The sequence below is a fragment of the Lithobates pipiens genome, unplaced genomic scaffold (assembly GCF_037356315.1).
Source record: "Lithobates pipiens isolate NorthernLeopardFrog02 unplaced genomic scaffold, aLitPip1_a1.2 Scaffold_30, whole genome shotgun sequence".
In the NCBI taxonomy this organism is placed as follows: Eukaryota; Metazoa; Chordata; class Amphibia; order Anura; family Ranidae; genus Lithobates; species Lithobates pipiens.
The window spans coordinates 59081854-59097422 of NW_027507791.1; the positions used below are offsets into that span (position 1 = coordinate 59081854).

Here is a 15569-nt window from a genome sequence, read left to right on the forward strand (position 1 = left end):
CTTTTTAAGATCTCTGTAGAGTCCCCAGGTTCCTCCCCTTTTAGTGTGCATTGGTTAATCAAACTAACTCCCTATTCTGACAATACTGGGCCCTAGCCTGGGCAAAGAAAGGACAAGGTCTGCTTAGGCCCGTGTAAATCAACAACCTTTACCTTCACAATGCGGTCACCTTCTTGTACACCTGCTCGCATCGCAGCGCCTCCTGCATGTGAAAACAGAAAAGGACAATATCTGTTAAGTTTTTGATTGTCTAGATCTCTGGGATTCTGGCATAAATATTTGGACCTTTTCGAGGAATCCTTTGTGTGCTGATGACATTTCTTCACTCTGATTGCCTACGGTCGCCAGCCTGTGGTCATTACAGCACCCAGCTTTACTGAACAGCCATTTTCTTGAACATGGGTGTGGGGAATATTGCATTTCCCTCTTACATCAGATGCCCCCCCACTGGTATCGGCATTAGGTTCTCCCCTTACTTTGGAATCCCCATCAAAGTCCCCCCTTACATCAGAGGGCTGCTTACAGCAAGCCGCAGTTTGGATACCCCTGCACTATATGCCTAAATGTTAGAACTCCTGTTGAGTATTTACTGCCTTGCAGAGCTAAGTTTGATAGATTTTCCCCTCCAACAGCAATTTAAAAATAAAGACCTTTTTTTTTTTTTCCTTTAGTAAAACAAAGAAAGACTAGCACCCCTGTCAGATTTTTACTTCTGCCGGTGTCCCGGTTGCAGATGTTCTCCAGGAAAAAAGTACTGTAAAGGGTCTTTATGCAGGTTTGGGTATTCTCATAATCGCAGCTGGAATCTGACGCACGCGTGGATTTAATGTCACGGTCATCGCTGTTCAGCGTCAAATGATCCCATTACACAATCACCTACATAGCTTCTCTTTTCCAGCAATGAAAGCCAGTATTGTCCTGAGTTCACTGCAAACATTACTACTTTACGTAAAAAGATACTCCTCTCCTACATGTTCCAACAAGAACATAAACAGTATACCAGATCATAAAGCATATCACAACTGAAGACAGCCATGCATGACCACATAGTGTGTCCTGCTTATAGAAACTGGTGCCGTGTATGAAGATTTATCACCCATAAATTATAATAAAGTCCATTTTCATCACTCTTAGGAATGTGGCATCAAAACCTGGGCTTGCCATAGATTATACAATTTACTTTCCTTCAACCACGGGCTGAAGGAAAAAAAAATATATCGGTGCACTGACTGTATTGATGGGGGAATCCGTCTTGTTGCGCTATTGTATTTTGACAGCAAAAGGTTTCCTCGCGGTCAGAATACAGTGATCACCACTGGAGGCTAAAGCCACATGCAGTGATCATTAAAAAACAAAAAAAATAGTGAAGTTAACCGATAAAATCGACTTCAGTACAACCAGCCTGTCCATTGTTCAGCAAGTTTTTTTTTTTTTTTTAAAGTAGACCTCTAAAGCCAACCATAGATGGATTGAAATTCAGCTGGTTCAGCAGGTACACATCTACAGTGTATCCGGAAAGTATTTACAGCACTTCACTTTTTCCACATTTTGTTAATGTTACAGCTTTATTCCAAAATAGATTTTATTCATTATTTTCCTCAAAATTCTACAAACAATACCCCATAATGGCAACGTGAAAGAAGTTTGTCTGAAATCTTTGCAAATGTGTTAAAAATAAAAAAAACTATAACAATCCCATGTACAGAAGTATTCAAAGCCTTTGCTCAATACTTTGTTGAAGCATCTTTGGTATCAATTACAGCCTCAAGTCTTTTTGAATATGATGCTAGAAGCTTGGCACACCTCTGTTTGGGCAGTTTCTCACATTCTTCTTTGCACGACCTCTCAAGCTCCATCAGCTTTGTCCCGATTGTCCCCGTTTATGGCCAATTATGGTTTCCAACCTTCCATATTGCCTGACTCGGTTGTTCCGCAGAGTATTCCTGCGTTAGAGGAGCATCTCCGTGGTCTTCGTTCCACTTGGGCACAAGTCCAGGAGGCTTTGCATTTTCAGATCTTGATGTTCAATCGGGTTCAAGTCTGGGACACTCAAGGACATTCACAGAGTTGTCCTGTAGCCACTTCTTTGTTATCTTGGCTGTGTGCTTAGGGTCGTTGTCCTGTTGGAAGATGAACCTTTGCCCAAGTCTGAGTCCCAGAGCGCTCTGGAGCAGGTTTTCATCAAGGATGTCTCTGTACCTTGCTGTATCATCTTTCCCTCGATCCTGACTAGTCTCGCAGTTCCTGGCGCTGAAAAACATCCCACAGCATGATGCTGCCACCACCATGCTTCACTGTAGGGATGGTATTGGCCAGGTGATGATCGGTGCCTGGTTTCCTCCAAACATGACACTTGCCAAAAAGTTCAATCTTTGTTTCATCAGACCAGAGAATTTTAGTCTGAGTGTCCTTCAGGTGCTTTTTGGCCATATGCCTTTTACTGAGGAGTGGCTTCCGTCTGGCCACTCTACCATACAGACCTGATTGGTGGAGTGTTACAGATATGGTTGTTCTTCTGGAAGGTTCTCCTCCCCACAGAGAAACGCTGACGCTCTGTCAGAGTGACCATCGGATTCTTAGTCACCTCCCTGACTAAGGCCCTTCTCCCCTAAATGCTCAGTTTGGCTGGGTGGCCCACTCTAGGAAGAGTCCTGGTGGATCCAAACTTCTTCCATTTACTGATGATGGAGGCCACTGTGCTCATTGAGACCTTCAATGCTTCAGAAATTTGTATGCACCCTTCCCCAGATATGTGCCTCAAAACAATCCTCTGAGGTCTACAGCAATTGCTTGGACTTCATGGCTTAGTTTTAGCTCTGAAATGCACTGTTAACTGTGGAACCTTATATAGACAAATGTGTGCCTTTCCAAATATTGTCCAATGAACTGAGTCTACCACAGGTGGACTCTAATCAAGTTGTAGAAACATGTCAAAGATGATCAGTGGAAACAGGAGGCACCTGAGCTAAATTTTTAGTGTCATGGCAAAGGCTGTGAATACTTATGTACATGGGATTTATTTCGATTTTTTATTTTTAATAAATTTGCAAAGATTTCAAAACAAACTTCTTTCACGTTGTCTTAATGGGGTTTTGTTTGTAGAATTTTGAGGAAAATAATACATTTAATCCATTTTGGAATAAAGCTGTAACATAACCAAATTTGGAAAAAGTGAAGGGCTGTGAATACTTTCTGGATTCATTGTATAAAAGGGTACTCACTTCAGTTGCTGTATAAAAAAAGCTTGCTTCTGCATAAATGTACACAAAGCCGCAGGTTTGTTTATACAGGAGCGCTGTCACTGGGTCTGGAACACAGCACTCACCTGTCATTTTTGACAGCTAGGCTCCAGCCTGTGTTGCAGGAGCTCCTTTATAAACAAGATTCTTCAAAAAGTCTCTGCACTTTTTTTAAATTAATATATATACACACACAATATTAGGCACACCTTGCTAGTACCGGTTTGGACCTGCTTTTGCCTTTGCTCTATTTGAATGAGATCTGGTGAGTGTGGAGGTCATTGGATGAGATCTGGTGAGTGTGGAGGCCATTGGAGTGCAGTGACCTCATTGTCCAGTGGTGAGATGATCTGAGCTTTTTGACATGGTGCATTATCCTGCTGGAAGGAGGCATCAGAAGATGGGTACGCTGTAGTCATAAAGGGATGGACATAGTCCGCAATATACTCAGGTAGACCGTGACTTTTAAACAATGCTGAATTGGCACTAAGAGGCCCAAAGTGTGCCAAGAAAATATCCCCCACACCATTACACCACCACCACCAGCCTGAAACATTAATACAAGGCAGGATGGATCCATGCTTTCATGTTGTTTGCGCCAAATTCTGACCCGACCATCTGAAAGTCGCAGCTGAAATCGAGACTCAGCAGACCAGGCAACGTTTCTCCAATTTTCTATTGTCCAATTTTGGTGAGCCTGTGTGAATTGTAGCCTCAGTTTCCTTTTCTTAGCTGACAGGAGTGGCACCCGGTGTGATCTTCTGCTGCTGTCGCTCATCTGCTTCAAAGTTCGAAGTGTTGTGCATTCAGAAATGGTATTCTGCATACCTTGGTTGTAATGAGTGTGTTAGAAGGTTTTTGAGTTAATTAATATTTTAAGTGATAAAAGTTTCTGAAAATATATGCAAGTTATATGTATGGTAATAAGTGATGGTTTCTAAAGGTCACAGAACAACATGGAGTATAGAGAGGAGTGGTTTTGCTGAATAGGTATTTCTATTTTTGAGTTACTATGTCAGGACAATGGGTGGAGTTATGCTACTTATCTATAGACTGAACCATATTAGGTATATATGCAAATATGGGAGTTATTAGGATATGCTGACAGAACATCATGAAACAGTATAAGAATGGAGCAAGATTATGAGAGTGAGGGGTAAGAGTGGGAAGAGAAGGAACTCTACACTTTGGAAAATGTAACACCAGAAGTACCACCTTAGAAGCCAAAACCATGCCATATGTTACCAGATGTCAATCTTGTCTTTGCTTATCTTTCTGAAAAATAAACCAACTATTGAATGAACAAAGGATTCTTCAATTTCTACTCCTGAAAGTACGTTGGAAATGCGGCTTTGGATGAAGACATGCATATCTCCGCTACTCACCCTTTAGGAGAAGGGATACCGATTCACATATTACACAAAGACTTTGCTAGTTATTAAGAAACGCCCCTGTGAGTATAGTAGAATACTAGAGTAATATGTATTTTACTAAGAAGAGTAGAGTATGTAGAGTTACAACTACTCTCCTTGCACTTTTTTTCAATGGCAAGCCAGTCAAAATGATCTTTTTTTTCCCCCAGTGGTTATTTGAGTTACTGTTGCCTTTCTATCATCTCCAGCCAGGATGCCCATTCTCCTCCGACATCAACAAGGTATTTTCATCCACACAACTATTGCTCAGTGGATATATTCTCTTTTTCGGGACCATTCTCTGTAAACCCGAGAGATGGTTGTGCATGAAAATCCCAGTAGATCAGCAGTTTTTTAAATACTCAGACCAGTCCATCTGGCACCAAAAACCATGCCACGTTCAAAGTCACTTAAATCCCCTTTCTTCCCCATTCTGATGCTCAGTTTGAACTTCAGCAAGCATCTTCACCACGTCTAGATGCCTAAATGCATTGAGTTGCTGCCATGTAACTGCACAGGTGTGCCTAATAAACTGGCTGGTGAGCGTATATATATATATATATATATATATATATATATATATATATATATATATACAGTAAAAGTGCAAGAACTTTTTGAAGACTCCTCATACATTGCAACAATAATAATGCTATGTCGTCTTTTTTTTATTTAATTATTCCATTTCTTCGCACGCATCTGGACATATTTCCACAAATACAACATTTTGTCCATACGAATGCGCATGTAAAAACACAAGTACTGGCGTTCACATGGACCTAATCAGACTCTGGAGGCAGGGCAAGTACATTTTGGGTAGACCAGCTTCTTTACAATGCATAGATTATTCATAACAGCTGCATCACTCACCTGGGCGCACAGACTGGACAAGAACAATCCGGTCCCCGCTGACGGTAAAGCCAAAGCCATTTTGGTCCCTCTGTACAACAACACAGCGTTGAACCAAACCTAAGAAAAGAAGAAAAATAAATAAATAAAAATAAGCATAGTGCACATATCTCCTAACGATCACATGGGGGAGCCATTGTTCAATTCTACATCCTCCTGGTTAGTTACTGGCCACACATCACTAACAAGATGCCAATTTTTTTTTTTATCAAGCTAGCAATGTTAATTAACCGGATTCAGGCCCTGGATGAAGTATCACATATAAAATCGGGAATACTTTTTAACGTTAGTCAATAAAATATATAAAGCTAGAAAGAATTAAAAAGGATCACCAAAGTTTTTATACATGTAGCTCTTACATATCATCTTAACCATCTAGTGTCCACGGGATTTAGATCTATGACCTAATTTGCACTGTAAAAACACAAAAGGAGGGGGCAAGCACCTAGTGCATTACCACCCAATCGTTTATTGGATCCAAAAGACAAAAACGTACTCACAAGTATGAAAAGGAACAAGTGTATCAAACACAACTCCAGCTGTAGGTGGTGTCGTCTGAACATATATGCCAAGGTTGGAAGGCTAAAGCGTTTTAGGGGGCGTGCCCCCTTCCTCAGAGCTGAGGAAAACCCGTTAGCCATCCAACATTAGCATACATCATCAGATGACACCGTCTATGGCTGGAATTGTGTTTGATACTCTTCTTCCTATTCATGCTTGTGAGTAAGTTTTTGTCTTTTGAATCCAATAAATTGTGGTTTTACTGTTCTTTTGGAGATTTCCCAGTCTGAGGAGGGCAGAATCAGACAAAACATGGGTTTGGATGTACAACAGTTTGAGGGTTTGAATGTTAGAACTTTTCTGTGGACAACTAATTTGCATTGAGCTGCAGTACCAGGATACAGGTCCAAGCTTCGATTTAAGCAGGTATAAAGTATACAGTATGCCACAAAAGTGAGTGCACCCCTCACATTTTTGTAAATATTTTATTATATCTTTTCATGTGACAATAGTGAAGAAATGACACTTTGCTACAATGTAATGTAGTGAGTGTACAGCTTGTATAACAGTGTAAATTTGCTGTCCCCTCAAAATAACTCAACACACAGCCATTAATGTAACAACAAATGCAACAATGCAACAAAAGTGAGTACACCCTTAAGTGAAAATGTCCAAATTGGGCCCAATTAGCCATTTTCCCTCCCCGGTATCATGCGACTCAATAGTGTTAGTATCTCAGGTGTGAATGGGGAGCAGGTGTGTTAAATTTGTTGTTATTGCTCTCACTCTCATACTGGTCATTGGAAGTTCAACATGGCACCTAATGGCAAAGAAGTCTCTGAAAAAAATAATTGTTGATCTACATAAAAGATGGCCTAGGCTATAAGAAGTTTGCCAAAACCCTGAAACTGAGCTACAGCACAGTGGCCAAGACCATACAGCAATTTAACAGGACAGGTTCCACATAAAACAGGCCTCGCCATGGTCGACCAAAGAAGTTGAGTGCACGTGCTCAGCGCCATATCTAGAGGTTGTCTTTGGGAAATAGATGTAGGAGTGCTGCCAGCATTGCTGCAGAGGTACTCTACCATACACTGCATCAAATTGGTCTGCATGGCTGTCATCCCAGAAAGAAGCCTCTTCTAAAGATTATAAATATATAGCCTGAATCAAGATAGGCGCTCTCTCGTTTTTATCCTCTAAAGATTTTGCACAAGAAAGTCTGCAAACAGTTTGTTGAAGACAAGCAGACTAAGAACATGGATTACTGGAACCATGTCCTGTGGTCTGATGAGACCAAGTTAAACTTATGTGGTTCAGATGGTGTAAAGCATGTGTGGTGGCAACCAGGTGAGGAGTAAAAATACAAGTGTGCCTTGCCTACAGTCAAGCATGGTGGTGGGAGTGTCATGGTCTGGGGCTGCATGAGTGCTGCCGGCACTGGGGAGCTACAGTTAAAGCGGTTGTATATGCTCACAGAAATGTTTTATTCTTTTTTTAAAACAAAAAACCTGTAAGGCAAAGGCATAACGAGCTTCAGCGCAAGGCCAACACGTGCTGTGACATACTGAAGCAGAGCATGATCCCCCTCCCTTCGGAGACTGGACCGCAGGGCAGTATTCCAACATGATAATGACCCCAAACACACCTCCAAGATGACCACTGCCCTGCTAAAAAAGCCGAGGGTAAAGGTGATAGACTGACCAAGCATGTCTCCAGACCTAAACCCTATTGAGCATCTGAGGGGTATCCTCAAAACGGAAGGTGGAGGAGCGCAAGGTCTCCAACATCCACCAGCTCTGTGATGTCAACATGGAGGAGGGGAAGAGGACTCCAGTGGCAACCTGTGAAGCTCTGGTGAACTCCATGCCCATGTGGGTTAAGGCCGTATTGGAAAATAATGGTGGCCACACAAAATATTGACCCTTTTTGCCCAATTTGGACAATTTTCTCTTAGGGGTGTACTCATTTTTGTTGCCAGCAGTTTAGACATTAATGGCTGTGTTGAGTTATTTTGAGGGGACAGCAAATTTACACTGTTATACAAGCTGTACACTCACTACTTTACATTGTAGCAAAGTGTCATTTCTTCAGTGTTGTCACATGAAAAGATAGAATAAAATATTTTAAAAAAGTGTGAGGGGTGCACTCACTTTTGTGAGATACTGTATGTCAGGGGTTGACAAATTTGCTTGGAATCTAGGAGCCAGCTAAAAAAGTTAGGAGCCAGGTCCGTGACGGCGATCTGGACCTGTCCCTGGCCTGACATGGAGACGAGTGAGGGGAAGATAGCCCCCAGCCCCCCACATATGAGATCACCTCTCATTGGACACACCGCTCGAGTGCTAAATGGCCGCTGTGATTGGTCATTTAGCATGATCTGTGATTGGCTGTATCCAAGGGACACGGCCAACACAGAACTTCCCCGATGCTCGCCCATGGCGGCGTGCAGAGGGGAAGTAAACAGGAGGATGTCTAGGGACGCCCTCCCGGCAATTGGTGTCCGCGCTGTAGACATCTTTCGTCTATAGCGTGGGCACGAAGTGGTTAACAAAAGAATGTGACTATTATTTCCGACATATTCCCGCTCATTTACTGCCATTTCCCTCAGGTCCGCCTGAAAAATATATATATATATATATATATATATATATAATTAAATTAATAAATAAATTAATAAATTTAATAATATATATATAATATAATGAGAAGCCATTTACCAGCCACCACACTCACCGTTGGGCAAAAAACAGGCAGGGGAGCTTCACTCCATTAGGAATTAGCATTATTGGAATAGGGTGTAATTTCTACATCCACCACAAGATGGCGCCAGACTACCGAAAGATTTTAGAAGGCCGCAAAGCCGCGGCCTCAATTACTGGCCGGCGCGGCCCGATGGAATTGCGCGGCGGAGTTCGGGGTCCAAATGGAGACAGGATACCCCAGCAGCGTTGCCCCAGTCGCCAGTACACGAAATCTAGGCGCAAATGCGACCTGGCGACCGGGGTTTGTCGAGCCCTGCTGTATGTGCATACATACTTTGGAGCATGTGCTGTAGTTGGCACATTTTGCAATAGAAACTTGCTCTCACCAGTCTAATACTAAAGCTAGGCCCCCACAGCTAGTTTTCTCTAGTTCAACCCGCAGTCTAAACAAGAGAAATTCATCCATACTAAATGCTTCATGGAAAATAACACGCAAAACTAGAACAAAGTAGAACACATGAAACATATTCGTTAGTTTAATATCCTGAGAAACCATGAAACTTTGCAAATCATGGGGCGAGGCATTGCTTTAGCAGTTTGTGATCTCCTGTAACTATATGAGTGCACTGCACCTCTGAAGTCATCATTTATGTATTCTGCATTGGGGTTCATTTACTAGTAGTAGACAATGTTCACTTGAACATACCGCTCAATGTTTTGAGATGGAATTGAGAGAACAAAAGTATGTAGGCCTAGGATACACCCCCTGCCATGCCCCCTAAAGGAGAATTATACAAAAAAAAATAAAAAAAATGACTTAAACCCATAAGTGCTTTTCTTTGCCACTACAATTCCTTTATACTGGTTTTTGACATTTACAAATGCAGCAATTTAGAAATTGGATGAAAGGTTTAGCACTGGGAAACACTTTTTGAAAAAGATAAAAGTGCATTTTATATACAATTATATAGATCAGACCAAAATGAGGGACAAATGGGGAGGAAGGAGGGACAGAGACAGTGCATCAAAATCAGGAACAGTTGGAAGCTATGGATGTCCTAGTGAAATCATGTATGATGAAACGTGCTGGGCGGAGCCAGAACACATGCCACTATGCATGCACAAATTAGCCGCAGCCGCTTGGTTTCTTTCAAACGGAGTGTACATGTGATGTGAAATGCCATTGTAAGTGCATTTACCTTATTAAAACTGCATACTCTACTGGTTTACACTATGGAGAGTGTTTCTATTTTTCTTTAGGATACCATTCCTACAGTGAGGTGATTGCACATTGATCTGTAGGAACATAGCGGGGCGGTTGTTCAGTAAGGTGCTTGAGAGAAGTTGGACGTTTCGTAGTTGTATTGAGCGCTGTCTGACCACTCTTTATTGGGGGTCATCTCATTTTGGTAAGCCCCCCTCTTTGAAACACTGAGGTGGTGTGCGGTCTTACTGCTGGGAAGCTCAGAGGCTGATGGGATTCAAATCTACTTAACTTATCCTCTGGCTCTTCATTGGGATTATGGGTTTATTACTTTTATGCACTTATAGGTTTATATATTTTTCCATATCAGTTTTTTCTTTGTCACTTTTTATGATTGGGTCACACATGTTCACAATTTTAATTTAACACCATCGTGATTTTCATAGTGCTGCACTGTTTACAATATTTTGTGTATACCATGTATTAGGGTATTACGCAAGCTGCTACTTATGTCCGGTCAGAAATTCCGATGGAAAAGGTCCGATCGGATTATATTGTCGGAAAATCTGATTGCGTGTGGGCTCTATCGGACTTTTTCTGTGGACAAAGTGTCAAGCATAATCAGATCAAATTACGAGATCAAAGCTATTGCCTACTAGCCTCTACGTAGTCTCGTCGTACGCAACGAATGTCACTACGTTCCGAACAATCGGATTTTCTGACAACTTTGTCCGACCGTGTGTATGCAACACCAGTTTTGGACAAAATCCGTCTAAAAAAATCAGACGGATTTTGTGGTCGGAATGTCCGACCGTGTGTACAAGGCATAAGACAAGACATTCCTAACGCGGTTTTCTTTAGTTTAGTTTCTTTAGTTTATAATCATAAATAAGGGTAACTCCACTTTTGTGTTAAAAAATAGCAAACTCAAAAAATACTATAGCATATACAATTGCTACACAAAAGTCATATTGTAATTGAATGTTATTAGAAATCACCTTTCCTTTTCAATCTGCAGCGGCTGTCATTGCAATGCAAAATGGCAACCTGGAGGCATCCTGTATACAGAACACCCCCCAGAAATGTAATTTCCTGCTTGCGCGATTGGCTTACTGATTTTTCCAGAAGCCTGTACTAAGATAAAAGTTACATTTTTGGCGACCCCTGTAGCAAAAATTTTCATTTTTGGTGAGATACTCCCCGAAGGGAAATCGTATCTAAAAACGGATGCAGACCCTGCCACTTTTCTCATTAGAACCCTGCAGGTGCAGCAGCTGACTGATAATTATGAAAATCATTCCCATTCACACTCATTTCGCACATGAACACAGACAAACAGCTATTTCTTCAGAATAATAAAAGGTCCAATTTAAACTATTGCTATTTATAACAACAGCAGCTAAACAATCCATAGCGAAAGCATGGAAAACTAACTCTCTTTGCAATGCATACAAACTGTCAAACAGAGAGTGACACAAGCCTTGGTACACGCAAAGACCGAAGCGATTTTTCTAGACAAAATCCTCAAATTTGAATCCATATGGAAACCATGGATAGATCATTATCTTCCACCAGGTACAAATAAGTCATTGGTATAGACACAAAGAAATATGATAAATACTGCCCTCCCTTTGATACGTGATTTCTACTATACCACTAAATATTTATTTTCTCTCCCCTTTCCCTACCCCTTTTTATAGTACAAATAGGGGTAGAAAATAGGTTCACATACTTTTTCAGGGAATACCAAGCCATATAGATGGACCTTGGCCCTGATTGTAGTTTATAATCCATTATTGTTTCATAATACCTAATATTATTATTTAATCATTGCCCCCTTTTAGCATTTAGCGTCCATAATTATACCTGACTATTGATATTAGAATTTAATTTCTATTTTGTATATTTTATTTTTATTTTTTTAATATGAATATGCTAACACAATACATTATTTATTATATAATCTCTCATTATATAATATAATAATTTATCGTTATTTTACTAGCTCTTATTTACACAAGAAGTTTTATTGCATGCTTTGACTTTATCTTGTGAAACTTGTTTTTTACAATGCTGACTTGTAATATATTATAATCTATAAAAGAAAATTATAAGAATAATAAAAGGTAGGTATCTGCAAATTCCTACAATGTACACAGATACCCCATAGAACAGTGGTTCTCAACCTCAGTCCTTAAAGTGGGAGTCCGCCGGGAGTTCCGCCGTTTTTTTTTTTTTTTTTAAAAGCCAGCAGCTACAAATACTGCAGCTGCTGACTTTTAAAATAATGACACTTACCCGCCCAGCGTGCCCGCGATGTCGGCACCCGAAGCCGATCTCTCGATCGTCTCTCGGATGCTGCCGCCGCCATCTTGCGTATGGGAATCAGGAAGTAGAGCCTTTCGGCTTCATTTCCCGGTTCCCTACTGTGCATGCGCGAGTCACGCTGCGCAATAAGGATGGTCCCCGCTGTCTCTGGGATCTGTGTGTTTCCCAGCAGGCAGCGGGGGACTTTCGGAAAGGGGCGTAGATTCTGCGGAAAGGGGCGTACCTTATGCAGAAGCTACGCCGGAAGTGGGTGCAGATACCTGTACTGTACAGGTACCTGCACCCCCCTCCCCCCTGAAAGGTGCCAATTGTGGCGCCGGAGGGGGGGAAGATTCCAATGAGCGGAAGCTCCACTTTAGGGTGGACCTCCGCTTTAACCTCTTGCTTACTGGGCACTTACACACACCCCCCCCCCCCCCCCCCCGCCCAGACCAATTTTTAGCTTTCAGCACCGACACACTTTGAATGACAATTGCGCGGTTGTGCTACACTGTACCCAAATTACATTTTTATAAAAAAAATTCACACAAATGGAGTTTTCTTTTGGTGGTATTTAATCACCACGTGGGTTTTTATTGTTTGCTAAACAAAAAAGACTGACATTTTTGGGAAAAAAAAGTTTCATAGTTTGTTATAAAATTTTGCAAATGGGTCATTTTTCTCCTTCATTGATATTCGCTGATGAGGCTGCACTGATGGGCACAGATAAGGTGACACTGATGGACACTGATTAGACGGCACTGATGGGCCTTGATGGATGGCACCGATAGGTGGCACTGATAGGCACTGGCAGGTGGTATTGATAGACAGCACTGGTGATGAGGCACTTTGGTGGTGACTTTTATAGGTGGCACTGTGGGCACTGATAGTTGACACTGGACACTGGTAGGTGGCGCTGGTGGGCACTGGTAGGTGGTGCAGAGGCTCTCCCCGATCGGGACTGATGTCCCTCTCACAGCCACCGGTGATCGGCTTTTTTTCTCCTCATGCTACCAGCGTGCGGAGAAAAAATATTTTTACCAGTTCTGTTTACATCATATGATCAGCTGTTATTGGCTGACAGCTCATCACGTGGTAAGGGGTCAGGAACGACCTTCTACTCCGATCTGTGATCAGCCGAGTCTCATAGACTCGGCTGATCACAGAGCGTGCCACGCGCTCCCTGCAGGGGGCGCACAGGCTGCTCGAGCATGGGAGGACGTCTATTGACACCCTCCCAGCAAATTAGGTCTGCGCTGCAGCCATCTTTCAGCTATAGTGCGGATGGGAGGTGGTTAAGTACCCACAACGGGCCATGTTTTCAGGTTCTCCTTTACTTTGCACACCTGTTTTAATCACTTTCCGCCCATAGGCTGTCATATGATGTGGTAGACTTTGAGTGGGGACATCTGAATGATGCCTGCAGGCTGCATCCAGATATCTTTTTCAGCCAGCGATTCTGTGCACCATAAGAACAGTAATGGCGGCGGTTCAGCTAGACGGCGGGAGGGGACGTTCCCACACCTCCCGCCGCCCTTAGGTGCTTCTCCAAGCTCATCCCTGCGTTCGGCGAGCCAGAGAACGAATCGGTCACCGCCAGAAGTTGAGCATAGTGATTTTTGGTGACCAGATGGTCCCCAGTCAGCTCTATGACCCTCGGAGGCGCGGGCGCAACGTTATGACATCATGTCTGGACCAGCAGAAGTAAACAAAGCCAAGGACGTGGCTGGAAAGGATGAGAGTTTATTTTTTTTCATCTCAGCCTTTCCAGCATGAAGGAGATTTGTCTCATAGACCGCACATCTCTCCATAAAGAGGACCTGTCATGCACTATTCCTATTATAAGGGATGTTTACATTCCTTGTAATAGTAATAAAACAGATTTCTGATTTAAAGAGAAAGTGTAAAAAAAAAAAAAAGTAAAATAAAGAATACAATTCTTAAAAATTTAAAAATTTTTAAAGCGCCCCGTCCCCACGTGCTCGCGCACAGGAGCGGACGCATATGTAAGTCACGCCCACATATGTAAACAGTGTTTAACTCACACATGTCAGGTATCGCTACGTGCGATAGAACAAAAGCAACAATTCTAGCCCAAGACCTCCTCTGTAACCCTGAATAGGTAACCTGTAAAAAAAAAAAAATGTCGCCTATAGAGATTTTTTTTTTAGGTACTAAAGTTTGGTGTCGGTCCACAAGTGTGCGCAATTTTAAAGCGTGACATGTTCAGTATCTATTTACTCGGCGTAACATCATCTTTCACATTATATGAAAAATTGGGCTAGCTACTTTTTTTTTTTTTTTTCCCCATGAAACTTTTTTTTTAATCTACTGCACAAATAGGGTGTGACATAAAAAGTTGCAACGACCGCCATTTTATTCCCTAGGGTCTCTGCTAAAAAAAAAAAAAAAAAGCCATATATAATGTTTGGGGGTTCTGAGTAATTTTCTAGAAAAAAAAAAAAAAAATGATGATTTTTACATGTACCTGTAGGAGCGAAGTGCCGGAATTGGCCCGGATGGGAAGTGGTGGTTAGATTAATATCAATGATATGGTATTGATAAGAGCTATTTTATTGAAGAGAAGTTCCCAAAACATGGCCCGTTGGGGGGTACTTGAGGACTGAGGTGGAGGACCACTGCCATAGGGGAATGTTTTCTCAACAAAAGTGGAGTTACTCTTTAAAGCTTTAACATTATCCTATATTTATTAGACATACTTTATGGGGATGTGGTGCAAGTAAATCTGGGTCCAGCCACTATTGGTTAACAATCCTACAGAAGAGGAATTAAATTAAAAAAAAGTAAAAAAAGGGAGCAGAAACTGTCTTTTTTCTGGCAGGTGATTGGATATTGAAAGTGACAATAACTTGCCATTGTACAACTGCGTTTAGAACCACCACCGAGGATCTACTGACTCTTACTAGCAGTTGCCTCCGTCTCCAAAAGAACTCCTTTGTGAATGTAGCCTAAGCCAAGTGAACACCGTCTACTCCTTTATTAGATCAACCCAACAGAACCAGACAAGTATATGGAGCAGATTCCTTCCTTGCTGTTCTCAGCCCTTGTCTACGATTTTAGTGCAGCTGCAGACAGAACAAATAGAAGGAATTCACTGCTATAAATTTTCAAAAAATAAAACAGGAGAGCCAGGCACTTAGCATTTTCAAGAGAGGAAAGCAAAGGGCATTATATAGTCCTCACAAGACAGGTGTCCTTAGAGCAGTATTAAACCCAAAAGCAAACATTTGTTATAATGCAGCTTACCAATTCTTAGATGTGATGGCTGCAT

General features: G+C 41.8%; 1 protein-coding gene across 5 annotated transcripts in view; it reads right to left on the minus strand.

Moving 5' to 3' along the window:
• Positions 1-15569, minus strand: part of ARHGEF11 (Rho guanine nucleotide exchange factor 11) — a 262171-nt gene that overhangs the window by 123785 nt on the left and 122817 nt on the right. For all 5 annotated transcript variants that reach the window (XM_077464299.1, XM_077464297.1, XM_077464298.1 and 2 more), the window contains 2 exons: positions 5522-5620; positions 153-202 (listed from right to left, as the gene is read on the minus strand). In XM_077464299.1, the coding sequence (XP_077320425.1) occupies positions 153-202; positions 5522-5620 (149 nt within the window). The remainder of the gene's footprint in view (positions 1-152; positions 203-5521; positions 5621-15569) is intronic.